We start from the raw sequence: 19,611 nt of genomic DNA, 5'->3' as shown, positions 1-19,611 counted from the left end.
AATAAAATGATGTAAAATAATTGAATTGTGAAAATAAAAATTATGAAACATAACATACAGTATGTATCACAGAAGAAATGAGCTCATGAATGTGTTGTGTCCCTACTAGGGACACAATTATTTAAAGTAAACTATTTATAACAACCATGGACCAATTGTAAAAGATAAGGCAAGGCAAGTTTATTTATATAGCACAATTCAAACACAAGGCCACTCAAAGTGCTTTACAGGGGCAAGATTAACAACACAGGGCTAACTTTTTTTTGTCTGAGTGATGCTGATGAGAGCTTTTCATTACCCACAATGCTCAGCAAAAACAGCCACGTAAACGTAACGCATCACCCACTGTTTCTGTGTTTGTGTGTGTGACTCGCTAGCTGCCTCTGCATATCACAGAGGTCCAGATGATGCTATACCCATTTATCAGGTATGAAATTACCCAAACTTACTGGATCTTGTTTTCCAAATGTGTGTGTGTATTTGTTCAGCTTTGGCCTGAGTTGTTGGTAATGCAAAGTAGCGAGTTAGCTGTGCTAAGGGGTAGCATGCTAACGTTAGCCAGCAGGAAATAGCTGGGGAACTAGCTAATTATTTTCTTAGCTGCTAACTGTGGCTAGCTGACTCACCTGGGCTGATGTGGCCTCTTGGCCCGTTTTACCATGATTTAAATTGGCTGCTTGTATTTTAACAACATGCACTAATGTATTCAACTTGAAGCTAATGCGTGTAGGGACTGAGTTGTATGTTAACAGGTGGAAATTGTGTCAAAGCTACTGCCTATTCCTCAGCTACTCACCCACTGCTAAAGCTATCTAGCATACACGTATTCCCTCTGTCAAACCGTTATGTCTTACCGAATTTCATTGACTTCAACCGAGTAGGAAACGTGAAAGTTTTCGTTGAAGCTGTGAAATGTGTTTCTGGTGACAACACGACACGGTTGACCCAAGCTTCTTCCTCTCTACGCCCCTTCAGTCTCTGGAGCTGTCCATGGTTCCTGCTGTCCCATAGATCCTAAAAAAGTCTAAGAATGCATTGGATTCATTCATTTAGAAAAAAGGAATGATTATGTATTAAAATGTCCATCAAATGTTTTAAAAACTCTCAAATATAATGGGGAGAAGGATTTTATCAATAATTTTGTGACTATAATCTTTTTTTCCCCCTTTTTTTTATACATTTTGTTTATTGTTTCAGCTCTGCTCTGATCAAGTATTTAAGATCCAACACCATGACCAATTTCGCTTAAATTGAACCAATCTTTTTTTTTTGCATATGCATTTGAACATAATGTATTGTTAATTGTTTGATATTGTGGACTGGATTAAGAGCCAACAATAGATATAGAATTTCTCTCAACAAGTTTCCCTCTGGTCTTTCCATCCATGTGCACAGGGCTTCAGTTAGATTGGCAGAGCTGTAAGATGTCGATGGTGGTGTTTGCCTCTGTGGTTCGGGTTGGGGACGGCCTTCCTCTCTCTGCCTCCACTGACTATGAGCCGGACAAGGAGCTCCAGGAAACCAAGAAGCACCTCAAGGGTCTCTCCAAGAAACTGGGCCAGTTCCCCGATCGCTGCACACTAAAGACTGGCCCGTATAATGTCAAGTAGGTCATATTGGGATTTCGACCTCCTGGGACGAAAAATGTCATTTTAAAGGGAACCTTTTACTTCAAAACCGCTCATTAATCAAAGGTAGAGTGAGCGATTCTGGAGAATGTTTGTTGTCAAAATCAGTTAATATCTCTTCACGATCCGCTACCGGTAGGTATTGTGTATGGACTGGGATAAAAAAACATTGTTTATACACAGCCTAGTCTCTGTAAAAGGTCATCTTGCTTATCTACGGTGGACCCCTTTGTGTACATACCCTTTGTTTACATACGGTACCAGTTTACAGAGCGTAGGCTGTGTGTTAACACCATGTTCGTACAGCCAGCGGATTGTGAAGAGGTATTCACTGATTTTACAAAAAGTGATTTTGACAACAAGCGTTCTCCAGAATCGCTGATTCCACCTTAAAACAGCCATAATAATCATGAAGTATGCCCAGTCATGATACCCTGTTTCATTGACACCCATGGGTTATTATACAGTCAAATTATGACAATTTTGCTGCTCTCTTCCTTACCCTTCAAACACAACTTTGTTGGAAAAAATGCTTTTTTTAATTGAAGTGTTTGGACAGCTCGGCCTTCATCTGTGTCAAACTGTTTCTAAAAGCCCCGCCGGTGCTCAGGGGAAATGCTTTGAAAGTCTCTCAAGCGCTGTTTGTTAATAGCTAATTAGTTCTTATTAAGAGAACGAGAGCTCAATTGACTTTTAGAATCATGAATGAATGAGTCAGCTCTATCCTTCAACACACAGTCTGTTCTGATAAGAGTCTCCCTAATCAACGGGAGCCTGAAGCAGCTGGAGAAGAGAAGGTCAGAAGACCGTGAAGGTCAGAGGGAGGCCGACAGTATTACATCTCTTTAGTTTTATATTCTGTGATCTTTATTGGCTGCGGTTTTGCCTGTTATATTTCTGTATAATTCTGAATGAAATTAATCATTGGTTATTGTTACCTTTTTAAGGTGGAGTCAGCAATTCAGCAGAACGCTTGTTGTCAAAAAATAAATAAAAATGTCAGTAAATATCTCCTCACGATCAACAAGCATTCTCCAGAGTCTGCACTGATATTAGCCTGGTTTAGTTAGTACAATGTCCCAGGGTTTCTGTGAAGAGAAAAGAATGGTGTGTGAAAAGCTATAATGTTTGTGTGCGTGTGTGTGTGTGTGTGTGTTTTTAGTTTCACGAGTGCACTGGGTGTTGGGTACCTGATGGTGTGCACAGCGAACTACCCCAACGTGCTGGCCTTCTGCTTCCTGGACGAGCTACAGAAGGAGTTCATCGTTACGTATGAACCCAAACGGATCAGCAGCGCCGTGCGGCCGTACTCACTCATTGAATTTGGTGAGCACCATGGAATATTTACAGCATGTTTCAGCTTACTAACACTTACTAATGAACCTTATGGTGTTAGTCACTCAGAGTCAAAGGGCAATCCGTATAAAGAGGAGCTATCTATTGTTGGGTAATAAGTTACTAACCAGTTTCTCATACAAAATAAGCCGCACGTTGAAGCATGTTTAATTAGATGTGTAGCCACAGTTGGTCGTATAGGCTTGAACATATTGGTTTAGCTTATTTCCCAATTATTGTCATTAGTTGTACTATTGCTTATGTAATCCCAGTATTTATTAAGGGCCGTGAAGTTGATGGGAGGAGCTGGGGTGGAGCTAAGTCTATTTACAAAACAAAACCAACAAATGCTACTATGTAAAAAACAGCCAGATGGGAGAGGGGGGGGGGGGGTGTGCAGATAAACACACTGTGACTATAATTCATTTTTTTCATTAAAATGTTGCATAGTGTGCCTTTTTTAAAGTGGTTCTGCCTGTGTTATTAACCACCGTGTTGTTGTATTGTGTGTCACCCATCATTCAGACACCTTCATCCAGAAGACCAAACAGCGCTACAACAGCCCGCGCTCGCTGTCCACCAAGATCAACCTGTCAGACATGCAGACAGAGATCAAGCTGCGACCGCCCTACCAGCTCTCCCCTGAGGACCTGAGGGCTATCAATGGATTCTCAGCGCAAACCTCCTCTAAATACAAGGGCATAGGTAGGGCTCAGTTGCTGACACACACACACACACACCACACACACACACACACACACACACACACACACACACACACACACACACACACACACACACACACACACACATGCACACGCACACATAAACACGCCCTATACACACCTCCTTGGAGTATAACAACGGTTTGACCACCTACTTAATTTCCCTTCTGCGGATCAATAAAATAATATCTCATTGTATCTTACTTAATTAATTATGGACCATTGGTCGTTCTAACACAATGACATAAAAAAGGTCATACCGTATCTTTTACTACACCAGTAAAGAAGCAGTACTGGATGCATCATTCCATTTGTCACTTTTTGAGTTATTGAGTTTTGAACAGACTGCATAAGGTGCAGTAAAGTACCAACATGTATTACCATTTTGTGCATTGAAATGTATTTATAGATCACTTTTATTATTACATAAGTGATGTTTATCTTTCTATAGACTTGCGTAAAGATACTAAGGGTAATTACTTTCACTTCAAACTAACATACAAAACAAAACATATACAAAATATTTATATAGTATTCAGTTGTATTCATTCATTTCTAATATATAGCTAATTGTGTCTTAGTTTTCTAAATCCTATTTTTCCTTCTCTTCCAAGTACATAAACTACTGTCCTCTGAACTATCTCCACTGTGAAAGGGCATTGATTCCTTTTAAACTGCAGTGAACAGTGTGATCTTCCTGCATGAAAGATTTAGAAACACAGCAAAAAAAACAAAAACTAATCAATATCAGTTAAATACTGAGGCGGAAACTGTACGTCTTGTGGTCGGATATCCCTTTGCTCAGTCAAACGGTTGACCTGACACAAACCCCTTTCCCCTTATTTGCTCCAGAAAACAAACCCTGTGGTACTATGCACCACCAAGCGATGCCAACCCGGGTCACTTAAAGCTGTAGGGCGGCTCTCCACACTGTGTTCACTCTCTGTCGGTTGCCCTTGCCGCTCACTGTTTTCCGACAACATAAATCATTTTGCTCTGGGGGTTGAAGTATGCTAATCTGATAACAGTGACGTATCACTCCTTTTACTATGCCAGAATGTTTTGGAGGACAGATAGAAAGAAAGAAAAAACGGGTATGCTTGGCTTATCTTTACTATTTAAGGTCCATCCTTTCTATCCCGCATATAATAGTTTCTTATCAATAATTAATGTATATTATTATTATATTTTTTAACCCTTTTAAGCACCAAAACTAGCAAACCTTTGAGAAAGAGAGCGTTTGAGAAAGCTGAAAACACAAATATATGTTGCATTTCTCAAATTTTTCTCATCCATTGATGCCCCTTGAAAGCTTTTCATTAACTAATACATCTCCAAAGTTAAGAAAAAAAGTACTAATATATTTGCCAATAATCCACCAATTGCATGATCAATATGCTGTAAAAAAAAAAAAAAAAAAATCATTATGGGAAGCCACACTGGGCAGCCATGTTTGTTTGTGCTGTGACCTATTGCCATGTGGCAAAAATTCATCCAATCCTTTACCTTAAATATAACTAGTTTGATTGAGCTATTCCTGCTGCTTGTAGCCATGCTTGTGACTTTTACTTAGGAGATGTAAGACTTGCAGATAGAGTTAAGAAAATAAAAAATTCCACAGTGAGTACAAAATGTTACAGGAGCGAAAAAGCAGTCAGAAATGGTGTAGATCGCATCAATCATTTATATTTCCTTATGCTTTTGTAGTTGATTTGTTTAAGCGGATTGTGCTGAGTCAGTGACACCATACTGTCCTTCTCTGTGTTGCAGCTCCCACACAGATGCTGGAGCCAGTGACTCTGCCTGGCATCGTGTCCTGCGTGCTCAGCGTTCTCTGTGGAGGCCTGAACCTGCTGAGAGGAGTCCACGCTATAGAGAGCATTCTACAGGTCAGATGACAAAACACTTCAATTGCTCTTAAAGGAACAGTTCAACATTTTTTGCCTCATCTCTGGCTTAAGAAAAGGCAACAGAAACCATCCCTTCCTAGCCTAGCTTTACATTTTTTTTTAACTATTCCTTTTAAAGGGGAAATCTTGGCTTTGTACATCCTTTGGTCTTATATTTACAGAGTTTTGGCTGTTCCTGCCAGAGATATGGGGTCGTGGTGACATTGCCAAAAATAGTCACATGGGGGCAAGAAACACAAGCAGTCAGATAAATGATTGGACAGGTTTTAAAACAACCTGTCAGCGTAGTCAAACGTATTGGGAAGAGATAACGAAGGCAAACTGTACAATTATTACGCAAACTTTCAGTTGAACATATTCATCAAGGTTTACAGACCGACATAGTTGCTCAACTTTGACATCCTGTATCACTGTAGTCATATGTGCTCTTGTTTTCTTATGCAATGAGGGATTAATACTGTTAAAATGATTGAACTTAGTTTCTGTTTACCCTCCAAACAAAGCAGTTGAGATAAGCTGACCAATTGTTCTTGTGTTTCCTGCCCTGTCCAACTTTAAATACAAAAAAATACAAAGTACTTGTCATAATGACTGTTAAAACTAATGACCAAAACTAGCAAAACAATTTTCATTTAGACATTTGTCGAATTAGCCATATTTCGTTCTTTCTGCTCCTTGAAAATGTATGATTTATTCCATCAATCTACATGACGCTAACTGAAAAAAGAAATTAAATCTCATTATTGTCTTGTCATATTTTCGTTTCTTGATGCTTTGTCTAGCCGGGAAATAATTAGCGCTAAAAGTAAACCGTGTTTACCCTGTCTGCAGAATGACGATGAAGACTTTAATTATGTGATTGCCTTCTTCCTGGGCACGGCAGCCTGTCTGTATCAGGTAAGTGATTGTTGAAAGCGGCCCCCGTCAATGGCTGACTAACAGCCCCCTGCACTTTACAGCTCAGCAGCTTGTCAGCTAGACTAATATTAGAATAAGCTCAATGCCTTTCAGCCCACTAGCTTCTCTCAAACATTTTCATCAGCTCCTCTGTGTAGCTGCTGATACAAAATGGAGCGCCACATACTGGGACATTGACCACAGAGCAAAGTTATCAGGACAGGATTTTCTTACTGACTGAGCACATTTATTGTCCCAATGAAGGACATTAATGATGAAATATGTCTCCGGTCAATGTCAGTCACACAGAGTTTCCGGGCATTCAAATTCTCCTCTGCCAATCTGATGCTATATGTATACTTATAAGACCTTTATGATGTCAGTATATATACATTTTACATATCTCATAAACGTTACTTACATTGTGTACATATTGTAGTATAATGTTCCTACTTATTTACCTAATATTCTTATATTACTAGTGTTAGATTTGTATTGATAGGCTTGACCTTGTGGCTTTTACGGTCAGCGATTCTGGAACACGCTTTTTTTTCAAAATCACTTTGTTTCAAAAGCGCTGAAAAAAAATCTGGTGTTAATTTTTGGACTGGATTTTTTTCTCCAGCTCACATACAGTTGGAACAGGTAGCGGATCATGAGGAGAAATTCACTGATTTTGACCAAAAGCAATGTTGACGACAAGCATTCTCCAGATTGGCTCTCTCCACCTTTTTAAGCGCAAACTCTTTTCACTTATTTCTATTCTACATAGGTTTGAATTGTAAATTAGAGCAAATGTAACATACTGAAGTATTTCTCCTTCTCCTTCCAGTGCTACCTGTTTGCCTACTTCTCTGTGTGGAGAGACATTAAGTCCTTCCTGGCGTTTGCCCTCATCTGTCTGTCCAACATGTATCTGTATGAACTGAGGAACATGTGGCAGATCCTCTTCCATGTGGCGGTGGCAGCCTTCATGACTCTACAGATCAGACTGAGACAACCGCAGGGGAAAGCACCGGACTACAATGTGTGACAAAACTTTATACGCAAAGGACAAACGGACCTTAGTGCACACACACACACACACACACGCAAGCACACACACACACACACACACACACACACACACACACACACACACACACACACTGGCCCTGGAATTGCAGCTGTGGCACTGGCCATTCAGTTGACAAAGTTGATCTCAGCATCAGTGGGCAGTGACAGATCTCAGTGTGGAAACTCTGCCGCAGCCCCAGATCATTAATGGAACTTGTAGGATTGATTTTGGGAGTTGTCTGTCTAACTCCCTGCCATTGTCTGATGAAGATATTAACTATTGCTTCTTTTCAGTGCAGCCAGAGTTTAGGTCAGAGTCCTGCATATGTCCGGTTTTGTTAACCCATATTTTTCCCTTTCACACAAAGCTTAGTTATGTTAAACATGCAACCCCACTTAAAACCAAATTCATACACTTATTTTTAAAGTGGTGTAGTTGTTTTTAACAATAACACATACAAATCCGATACATTCCGATAATTTTTTTAATACATTATATTATTATAAAATAATAATGATTATTACAATTTAGAATGATTACATATATCAGCAAGGTTAAACTGATGTGAAACAGCATGCAACTGATAATACACATAGTAATCAGTCATTTAAAAATCATGTTCAACATAATTGTAAACTGTCAGAACTGACAAAATAACTCAAGTAAAGATGAACATAAGAATGAAAGACTTGCCATTGATTTCAATGTTTTATTGAATTTTTATTTATTTGTAATGTGTTACTCACACATCCAGTTAAGTTTGCATGTTGCCTCTTACGTGAACATTTTGCTTGTGTATCTGCATGTACCTAACCTGATGCAGGACTCTGGTTTAGATCTTATTTTTAAACTATGCAACGCTGCCTTTTGTGTGTGTGTGTGTTTGTTTGTGTGTGTGTGTGTGTGTGTGGCCCTCATATCAGTTCTTGATGTATTCTCTATTCAGGAGCCAACGATCATAACTTATTTTGCAGATCTTGGGAGAGTTCATTTTGTTGAATTCATTTTAATATTGATGCAATGACTGATTGTTCAATGACATGTGTTCAATGAAAATTTATACAGATTTGAATAAGTTTCATTTTTAAATTGTTCTATTTATACACTAGACTGCATGACCTCTAGTGTTCACAAAGTAACTCCTGCTGCTACAGTAGACACCTAACAGCCTGTTAGCATTAATATCCAACCTTGTCGCCCACACAGCCTCGAGCATAAAGCCAGTGTCAAGTGACTGTGTAAGTGAACAGGTCTGTGTTGGCAGCAGTAAAGAGGCGTTGCTGTGTTTTTTTGCCAGAGGCAGTCCGTATCATCATGAATTTCCACTTTTTCATTTTTTCATTTTTCCTTTATTTAACCTCGAAAGATCAATTGAGGGGTGACCCTCTTTTACAATGACGTCGAGTTTGTACATATACACAATATACAATGAGAATACATAACAAGTTTACACACACACACACACACACACACAGACAACAACAATTTAAAACATTCAGATCAATTGAATGAGAGACATAATAGCCTAATTAAAACAGTTACAAGTGTAGAGGGGCTGATTCAAAATAATAATTTTAAATTGGTTAACAGTTATGAGTGTATTTATTTTAATTGTATGTTGTAGGCTGTTCCAGGAGTCAGGGGCACTATGGCTAAAAGCGGATTTACCAAGCTCAGACCGGGCATAGGGGACATATAACATGAGCATGTCAGTTGAGCGGGTTTGATAAAGCCCATCTGAAATAAGCAGCATTTCTGTCAAATATAGTGGTAGCTTTCCAGTCAGAGCTTTATATATAAAAATATGCCAATGTGCATCACGTCTCTCCTTAAGGGAGGACCACCCAACCTTTTCATATAAAACACAATGATGTGTATCATAAGCATCTCCTGTAATGAATCTCAAAGCAGAGTGAAATACAGAGTCTAGGAGTTTAAGGCATGAACGAGATGCATGCCGATAAACCACATCACCGTAATCAAGGACAGACATAAAAACTGCCTCAATAATCCTTTTCCTACTGAACAACGGGAAGGTGGCTTTATTCCTATAAAAATAGCCAATCTTTTGTCGGAGACGACAGACAAGATTTTTTATGTGAAATGTAAAAGAGAGTTTTTCATCTATCCAGATGCCAAGATATTTATATTCAGTGACTCTTTCAATATGAGATCCATTATTTGTGTGAATAATAAGATCATTAAAATGTGTAATTCTTGCTCTGGAAAAGCACATATATTTTGTTTTTTCTATATTAAGGACAAGCCTGAGATCCACTAGACAGTTCTGCAGGGTGTTAAAAGAGCTCTGTAGGTTCTGAACAGATTGTTGCACTGAATCAGAAATGCAATACAGTACAGTGTCGTCAGCATACAAATGGGCATGGCAGTTTTGTAGTGATGAAACAATGTTATTGATATAAATTGTGAATAGGACTGGACCTAAAATTGAGCCCTGCGGAACACCATTTGTAACTGTTAAAAACTCAGTTTGGTAGCTTCCCAGCTTAACTGACTGCTGTCTATCAGAGAGATAGTCCCTAAACCAGCTACATGTAGAATAATCAAAACCAATTTCATGCAGCCTCTCTAAAAGCAAATGGTGATCTAAAGTATCAAAAGCTTTTGACAGATCAACAAAAAGTGCTGCACAGTGCATTTTTTTATCGATAGCTGTAACAATGTTGTCTAAGACCAAAGTGACAGCAGATATAGTACTGTGGCCTGCCCTAAAACCAGATTGAAATGGACTCAAAATGGAAGCACTGGATAAAAAGGATTTCAACTGAGTATTAATGACTGATTCTAGAATTTTTGCCAGGCATGGGAGTTTGGAAATTGGCCTGTAATTGTTAAGATCACTTTTGTCACCCCCTTTATGTAATGGAATGACGTGAGCTTTTTTCCAGACTTTAGGAACAATACCAGAAGAGATGGAAAGATTAAAAATATGGGTTATTTGTTTTGATATGATAAGTGCAGAGAGATTTATTGAAAATGGGTCCAAATTGTCCTCTCCCATGTACTTCCTGGGGTTGATGGCAAGAAGCGCATCTACAACAATACTTGTTGGGACTTGAACAAGGCTGAAAAGAGGAGTTTTAGAGACAGGTGGTATGCTATTTTTATTTCTCGTGGTGGTAGGCGTAGAAGGCGTGGATACTCCATTGTGAAAGAGTTTACCAGCAGCTATAAAGTGTTTATTGAAAGCTAAACCAATTTCTTTCTGATCATTTAAAATATGATCATTTATTTTTAACTGACTGGGAACAGTGCTAGAATTGTTTTTGTTATAATTCACAGCCTTCCAAAATAGTGCAGGGTTGGAGTAGCAGTTTGAAATTAGTTCGAGGTAGTAGTCTGATTTAGCTTTCCTAACCATGGATATGCACCTATTTCTGATTTGTCTGAAAGCAGTCCACTTGGAGTTTTCACCAGAGCGTCTAGCTAGGGACCATGCTTTATTTCTCTCTGCAAATATATCGGACAATTCATTTGTGAACCAGGGGTTTGATCTATTTTTTACTCTGTGCTTTTTAAGGGGTGCATGCTTGTTCAAAATGGAGGAGAAAGTATTGGTGAAAAATTCTAAGGCCAATTCCACATCAGATATTTCACTTGTGAGATGAATGTCACTTTGATAGAGTTCATTTAAAAATGCTTGCTCGTTAAAACCTTTAAAATTACGCTTAATGATGATTTTGGGTTGAGATTTTTTAAGATGAATACTTCTGATACAGGCCACCGGGCAGTGATCACTGATTCCAAGCTCAAAGACACCAGCAGAAACTATTTTATTGCTTTGATTTGATAATATTAAATCGATCAAAGTTGATTTTGCTGGGTTTTTTAGATTTGGTCTTGTGGGCTCAGTTATTATTTGTGTAAGATTTAGGTTGCTACATATTTCTTTAAAAGGTTCAGAGGCACCAGAAAGCCAGTCAATGTTAAAATCACCCATCATAATGACCTCTCTATTTACATATGGAGAGATTAAATGTGCTAGCTCACTCAAGGAGCTATTTACTGCTGAAGGGGGCCTGTACACACCAATTACAACAAAACAATCATTGGATGATAAAGAGACTTATAAAGAGAAAATCTCATTCTCTCATCCACCGCCTTTGTAATGGATGCTAGCAGTGTACATGGTTCCAATGGTCATTACAATTTTTTTTAGGCCTGGAGATTGTTTGGAATTAATTTCAGGTTTCGGAATATTTTTGAATTTACACAAATGTTACGCTGGTGTTTTAAAGCATGTTCATACAAATTCCAAAACACGTCTAACATTATGCAAAATAGTTCCTTGATTTACTATTGCTTAAAAATTGCGCCTGCTTGCTTATTTACAAGAATGCCTGGGAAGTGACCGTGTTTGGAACGACAAATATAAGCCATTTCTCAAGAGAAAACACAGCATTATTGAGTCATATGATTCCCAAACAGGTGCACCTTTTTAAATAAGATTACGGAAGTAGGGTAAAATGTCTTGGAAAAGTTTGAACATTTTTGTGGGAACCCTTGTTCACAAGTAACATAATGATGGCCCGGAGAGAAAAAAACATCCTTCATTATAAGTTGTATGAGCTTTTTTATAGGAAGATTTTCTGGCTTCCTGCATCTTTCACAACAAATAATAGAAAAAAAACAAATATGGTAGAAAATGAGTCATGTCTTCATTGTTTATTTTCCATGTGATGCGCAACATTTCTGCCATTGTGTCATGATGTTTTTTTTCTATATATTCTCTCTGTCTCAGTCTCTCTCTCACACACACACACACAGGCACACACACACTTAAATAAGTTAAAAGTCAAGAGCAGTATTATAGCCACACAGCTCCACTCCGTGTCCATCTGGCATCTGCACTCCAGCTCTGTCGTGGGACCGCTGCAACTTTTCAGCCTGAAATGATTCATGGTTGTTGCTCTCTGAATGTTCTCTGCTTTCCAACACAGCGGCACCACACCTACATGACCTAATCGCTCTCTTCATTAAAATGTCTCAGACTTGATTGGTTTCCAGTATAGGGCTTCACTGACTCATACAGTTTGTGTTCACATATTAGTCCTCTTCCACCATGGTTACAGTAAATGTGTGAAATGCAGGCTTTTGTATACTGATTTATTCACATTTGAAAAAAAAATTATCTTGGGGATGAACTGCTGAAAGCTTATTTAATGTTTTGTTTTTTTACATTTAAAATTGTTGTATTTCACACACTACTAGTGTGTAATATCAAACTTTTTACAGTTACCAGTAATGATAAGAAGACATACATATTATGAAAAAATAAAGACCTGGGAAATGAAATTAAAAATGTTTTGGAAGTTGGAACACTGGATTTAAAGCATATTTGAAAAGGGAAGTGTTTGAATTTTGTCCATTTTCTGTTGCGAAGACGCATTGATTCATCATAATTTGATCTTGTCCTCTTCAGTCCAGTTGAAACATATCTGCTCTTGTATTACAACTCATTGTTTCTTCACAGCAGCAGATATGGAACAGTGAATATTAAACACATCTTGAGACTTTACCATTACAATGATATCCATTCTTCTATAAAAACTTGAATGTGGTCTTTTTTTTTATCATAACACTGCTGGGGGATTAATGAGGCATATGATGAGAAAGATTTTAAGATTCAAAATATCCTGTGATAAGTATGATATCAGATCCAATTCCTTCATAATTCAAAGTTAATTATTTATGTAACCTTGGAGACTGGCGCCTCCAGCATACAGTGAATGAGCCCTGGTGCTGAGTTTCCCCCTAAAACAATTTTTTTCTTTTTGGAGCAACAAGCGAATATTTCCTCATGATTCTGAAGCAGCTGAAAGACTTTTCAGGCACCATGTTTTTCTTATACAAGTGTAATGGCTCAAGAGGTATTATGAATATGATTATTATAATTGATGTTATTTGTGGCTGCCTCATTATAAGGAACTGCAATTTCCTCCAGATGTAGATTAATGGAGAAGGGATATTTTTTTGCCTGAGCAGGAAGTGGATTGTTATGGCAAAGTGGATGTTGCAGATGCAAATTGCAGATTACCTCAAGCACAATTTGAACTCATCACAATTTCGAGTGTATTTCAGTGCTAATAATTCTCAGGTGGCAAAGCTCACACAGTCTGGGGCTCACAGGTTGGCTGTTCAAAAAGGGTCAAAATCATTAAGTTTTAGTTTCTGAAGGTTTTGTTTAAAGGTGTGGTTCCCCCCTGAGAAAAGCCAATAAACGCTGTTATCATTAAATTAAGTTTAATTTAGCTGACACTTTTATCCAAAGAGACTTCCAATACGGGCATTCAACCATGAGGGTACAAACCCAGAACAGCAGGAATCATGCGTCAAATAAGACAAGCTACAAGGTGCTACAGAAAAGTGAAACATGTAAATGCATTTTTTCTTAGCCAAGTTTTTCATCCTGCCTATAGTGCCTTCAGTACAGTGGCTTTTATTTCCATTACTGACCGCTCCTCGCATCATTAAAATTCTAAAGTCTTAAGATGCTTCATTTAAATTGAGAGATTCCACTTAAATTAGTCGAGCACTGCTACTTAAATGCACATCACGAGCTATTGAATTAGCTATCAACCAAAACCCTAATTTAGTCTTATTCCGAGTAATTGCCAGTGATTTGACTTCAGTATAAATATAGATATTAAAGCTGTGTAATAGACAAAGTCACACTCGTGGTGGTGCTAATCAGCAGATTAGCATTTTGCTTCCATCTCTTCAATCATATACAAACTGTAATGATGAAAAGAAAAGTGTCCCCATGTATAAACCAAGTGATGTGGTGCTGCTGCCATCTGTTGGTGAGATGCATGAACATCCAAAATTCACGCACACCAGCTCATGCCGAAGGAATGCAATTGTTGAGCATATGTGGAGCTTGCTTTGTGCATGGTGGCACTGTCATATTAAAACAAAAGAGCACAACATCCTTTCTAATGTCCAAAACATCAGTGTATACTTCAGCATAAAGATATTCTGAACTGGAACTGTAAGGGGCCTTGCCAAGACTACACAGTGTCCACATACTTCTGAAGTCTAGTAATGGATAAAAGATGAGCTTCTATCTATGCAGTGTTTTTGGTACAATATTAATATCCTAAAATGACAGCCTGTAGGCATAAATATAAATCCATTGGAGAGTTGAAGACACATGCTGATAATAAGACTGAAAAAGAATTCAGCGGAAGTCATGTAATTACATATCAGGAGTTTATTTGACAGTAACAAAAAAAAAGAGCATAGTGTTTGGCATGACAACAAAAACAACCCACGGTTTTGTCTTAGAAGCTGTTTTTGTCACAAATGCTGGCTCCCTCACTGTCACCTTACCAGAGTCATCCCCAAGGATTCTCAGCTGTAGCCCCCCTTGGTGTTTTCAAATGGCACATTCCTGTGCAATTAGCAGTAGAAAATGGGGCAATCGTGGGCGTAGGATGGCACTGCATTCAATGAGTCAGATGTTTAGTGGTGGTGGTTGCAGCAGTACAGTGCATTAAACAAGTGCAAGCTTATTTTCATTCCACAGGCTCAATGCAAAACATTTGGACCAAGTGTCAAGTTTCTCTCTACCATTTTATACGCGAAACTTAAAGGTGGAGTCAGCGATTCTGGAGAAGGCTTATTGTCAAAATCACTTTTTGTCAAAATCAGTGAATATCTCCTCACAATCCGCTACCTGTCCATACAGTGTGAGTGCTGAAAATAAATCTGGTGTTAATACACAGCCTAGGCTCTGTAAATGGGTTAACAAAGGGGGCCACCATAGCTAGCAACATTCCCGTAACTAGGCTGTGTAACACTGGATTTGTTTTCTGACAAGCATTTTCTAGAATTCCTGACTGCACCTTTAAAGCAAAGCCAACAACATTTAATAATATGCTGGTGCTAATATGTCTTATATATCTTATGAAAAGACCAGAATCATGAATGAATTGATTATACAAACAAGGACTGTATAACCTTTGGAGCAAGACCCTGATATATCGTACTCCTTATGTGTCTGATTTGTCAGAGCTTAATGAGCCACTGGGTGACAAGTTGCACCATTAACATAAACATGGACACTGTAATGGAGCTGCCATCATTAACGTTTACACTGTGAAATTAAAATAAATAAAGCTATTATAACTTCCTTAATAATAAAACTTAAAAATAAGTTTAAGGTTAGTTCATTAATCTATTCCCTACTTCTGACTTTGAATGATCAATAAATCAGATAATTTTTCAAATGGAACTGCATGATTATTTTTCAAATGATCATAAACTTTTATTTTATTTTTTAAACCTGTTAACTTATGTTTCTGCCTAACAAACAGTATAGTACAATTTCCTTTGACGGCTAGCAGTTTAACAAAAATAAATGAAGTCAAACCCATAGAGTGTGTAAGCCAACCAGAGCTAAGCAGCTGCACTGACATGTTTGAATTATCTTTTATAATACATATGGTTTAATGTTAAATCGTTTGATTTTTGGTCTTTTCATAGGATTTATCAACAAAAACTGACATTTACTGTTTACCTTACTCTGTGACTCAGCCAAGACAAACAGAACCAGCTGTAATGTTTGGTAACAACATCACAATAGAAAAAAATAATCACTCTAATCAATGAAAACCCGCCAGGTTAACGACAGTGTGTGTGTATGTGATGACATGCTGAGTAATGATGTAATACTGAAGACAAAAAACTCCTCTGATACGAAAAACAAACCAAAAACAGAACAGAAAAACAGCAGATAAAAAGGGCACATTTCCACATGGGCTTTGTCTGTACCTGTCCACAGGATGAGCGTCATCATAGTCGTCAGTATATAGAGTTCATATTTAAAAGGCCTCATCGGAGATCATTGGACATTCATTGGGTCGTACCATCTGATTGAGCGAGCAAGAGTGAGAGAGGGGGGGTTTGTGGCGCGATGGAGGAAGTGGTGGACTGCTGAGAGTGCAAAAAGACTGATGCATTTTCCCATCTTCTAGTCATTACAACACTATTTCTCACCCAGAGTTTCACCCAAGCAGAAGGAAATAATCCAAAAACGCCATCTAAAATCAACTGAACGCTTGAATTCCTGCAAATCGGGAAAGAAAAATCTCAATTCGATGACGAAAGCTAAAAAGAAAAAAAAAAGGGCTTAAGTTAAACGGTGCTTCAGCTGCAGCGCTATACGCTAAGACCAGGCAAGGTGAGGACTCTTCCGACAATCCCGACATGTGAGCGATACAGTATGTACATCTTGAATACACATTGGTGTTTGTTTTTATTATAGATAGCTCTAATATATTAATGTACAAAATATAGAATCTGAAAATATCTGATAGGGTTTTGGTGTTTTTTTTTGCGAAGTCAAAATACAAAAATGTCGAAGATTAGAAAAAAAAGCCTCTTCATTGACATCCTCATTGTGTTTTTCGTGGTGTGTGTGTATATATGCTGTTGATACCGTAGCGCGACTTCTTTTGATTTCACCCGTGTGACTGAGTTTTGTTTGCAGAGATTTCTGTAAACACTGCATAAGTGTTTTTCCTCTCTGTGTATACATACAGTAGCCCATATAACCTCCTCAACTGTCTACTGCCTCCATCAATTTGTTATAATCACCAACATGATCAGACGTTGATACCAGATGCCAGATAGTGGATACGGATAGTGCTGCCTTTCTGACCGTGAGTGTCCACACTTTTCGAGATTTGTTCCTTTATCAAGTTGACAACATTGGACATAAAGTGTATGACGTAGGCCTTACAGTACATGAAATCATATACGCACACATAAAACCGTCTTGTGTTTTACATGTACATATACACTACAGCAGGAGAAAGGCAGAAAAAAGACAGGAAGTGACATAGTAGCTCATGTCCTCAAGCAGGTTTTGTCTGAAAACCTCAGAAAAACAAATACAAAATGTCATCAAGAACATTTTAGTCCTTTTTTTCTGACCTAGAACTTCCACAGCAGGCAAAATCCATCTTTTACTTTCCTTTACGCACTGATTGGAGATCTTTGGTCTCAATGGCACACCAGGCAAAGCTACGGCCTCTCCCAACTCGTAGTGTACTCCGTAGGCTGAGCTCTTAAGGATGCATTCTCTCATCCTTACGGCCTCAGAAGATTTGAGAAGAGGGTTGTTCCCAGTCCACCGTAAGCTATCAGAGGTCCATGTGCCTGCTTGTCTTGTTGTGTCAGAGGCGGTAGTTAAAGACGCCTATACCCCAGTTTGTCCATTGGTTTGTCCATAGTTTGGGGGTTAACTGCTGGGTGGTCCACCAGTGAGGAAGTAGGTCATCATCTCTCCTTTGCCCTTGACTGTGACCAAGCCTCTGTACTCCAGTGTGTAGTTATACGAGCTCAACACCTGGTGAAGGTCTGCGGTCACCTGATGGACAGAGGGAGGGAGGAGGCAGCAGTGAGTGGGGCAGGTTCCATTTTTGGTTCCATTTTCAAGTTAACTACTTTTCTATGTATTTTTTTGTACTTTATCTTCGACTCCCAGTCAGCATTCATGTGTGATTAGCAAATTAGAAATAATGATGAATGCTTAATCTATCATTCTGCATAGTTTACATTTACAGACAAATGAATGTAGATACTGTTTAAAAGGCCTTTTCGTCTCTTCTCTCAGCTTGTCTGTATTTCGATACTGAATATTATTATCGCCCACAAATAGATGAAATCTCGTGGGCTACAACATCCTCATATCAATGGCGCAGTCTTGCTGTCACTTTGTCCCTTTCAATGTTCATTAGGAGGCAGTGGTTCATATTTGCTCTTGCTTAAATGGTTTTTCTGAAGGTGCAGATGAGACGGAAATGAATAAAATGAGAGGATTTCATCTGTGTCCTAAGTAGTTAGGAGTTATTGAGCTTTAATGATTTCACATCTGATAGAGCCAAAGCAATATCAAGATTTTTAATTAACAATTTTTCATAACTCGAATCGAATTTTTCTAAATGCAGCCACCAGCCATGTGAGGCAGACGTTGACCCAAATTACAGCGGAGCATAACAAAACTTCTAATGCTGTTTGAATGATTCATTTTAAAGTAAGTGAATATGCTAACAGTTGGACTGAAACGGTTCCACTGGTTTTTTTCATTATGTACTTATAATAAAGGTTGATTTTCAGAGGTTGTTGTTTTGCGTTTGTCACCAAGCTGATGTGTCTCTGAGATAACTGTTCAAAACACGTATGAATGTAAGAGATAGGATGTAAAGAAATTAAAAAAATAATGTGTGTTTATCTGATGGATTGGACATTATTTATAATTTTGCTGTGTTATCTGGATTTTCAAAAGTAAAGTAACATTCTCGGACTAGCATCTAAATATAAAATATCTAAATATCTCTTATTTAAGTTGATATCTCTTGACTAGGTGGAATGATACTTTTCTTATGAGATCCAATATTTTGTCAGTTCACTTTACCTGTATCTTCTCCGGTACTCCCGTGCTGTCCATTCGACTGGCCACGTTCACTGTGTTCCCCCAGATGTCGTACTGAGGCTTCCGGGCCCCGATCACCCCGGAGACCACCGGGCCAATGTTAAGACCTAAGGAAAGGAGACAGACATATTTAAAAAAAAACAAAGGCACTGAATTTCTACCACCAAGCCTTCTGGACAAATGAAAATTTGACACTTGTTTCTTACAAATATACTGGAATAACAGAATGTATACAATGTATTCAGTTTTTTATTTATCCATTTTATTTTTTATTTTTTTTACAATAATACCTGATATAGAAAACACAATATTTCCAAACATTTGATACATTTGCCCTGGAAATGACCAAAAATGCCCCTGATACATATTTCACAGAGACAAAAAAAAAAGCCCCTGGTAAAAAAAAAATAATTTCCTACCGTGCTGTGAATCCGTTTAGAAAAAGACTCCTCCGTTCCAACTTGGCAACTTAATGTCAGACTTTCTCTTCTGAAGTTTAACAGTTGCCCTTATTGGCGTACCACTCAATCTCACTCTCAATCTGATTCCCCTGTTAGATTGCATCAAATCCACCCGAGCAACCGTAGCAACCCCCATC

The 19,611-nt window shown here is 38.3% G+C and overlaps 2 protein-coding genes across 2 annotated transcripts in view; one reads left to right on the top strand and one right to left on the bottom strand.

The window, feature by feature from the left end:
- Window positions 1–351: 351 nt before the first annotated feature.
- sec22a (SEC22 homolog A, vesicle trafficking protein) lies at window positions 352–8,853 on the top strand. Its single transcript, XM_080037481.1, has 7 exons — window positions 352–427; window positions 1,396–1,606; window positions 2,791–2,954; window positions 3,489–3,668; window positions 5,459–5,577; window positions 6,430–6,495; window positions 7,328–8,853. Exons 2-7 carry the CDS (start codon window positions 1,425–1,427, stop codon window positions 7,526–7,528), a joined length of 912 nt encoding a protein of 303 aa, XP_079893607.1. The 5' UTR covers window positions 352–427; window positions 1,396–1,424; the 3' UTR covers window positions 7,529–8,853.
- A 5,924-nt stretch (window positions 8,854–14,777) lies between these two features.
- The window catches only part of adcy5 (adenylate cyclase 5), a gene marked incomplete at its 5' end in the record, with an annotated part of 70,551 nt that continues 65,717 nt past the window's right edge, over window positions 14,778–19,611 (bottom strand). Inside the window, 2 exon segments of the mRNA XM_080038201.1 lie at window positions 14,778–17,948; window positions 18,996–19,120. Of these exon segments, the coding sequence (XP_079894327.1) occupies window positions 17,820–17,948; window positions 18,996–19,120 (254 nt within the window). The 3' untranslated portion in view covers window positions 14,778–17,819.

This window comes from Ammodytes marinus (assembly GCF_949987685.1).
Source record: "Ammodytes marinus genome assembly, chromosome: 12".
NCBI classification, from domain to species: domain Eukaryota; kingdom Metazoa; phylum Chordata; class Actinopteri; order Uranoscopiformes; family Ammodytidae; genus Ammodytes; species Ammodytes marinus.
The sequence above is the reverse complement of the archived record's forward strand: the minus strand, read 5'-3'. Positions and strand labels throughout refer to the sequence as shown.

Excerpts from the sequence above, each read along its gene's own strand:
- sec22a (XM_080037481.1), top strand. The coding sequence starts at position 1,425 with ATGTCGATGGTGGTGTTTGCCTCTGTGGTTCGGGTTGGGGACGGCCTT. Across the intron at positions 2,955-3,488 it reads GTACTCACTCATTGAATTTG|ACACCTTCATCCAGAAGACC; the intron begins GTGAGCACCATG and ends CCCATCATTCAG. Across the intron at positions 3,669-5,458 it reads CTCTAAATACAAGGGCATAG|CTCCCACACAGATGCTGGAG; the intron begins GTAGGGCTCAGT and ends TCTGTGTTGCAG.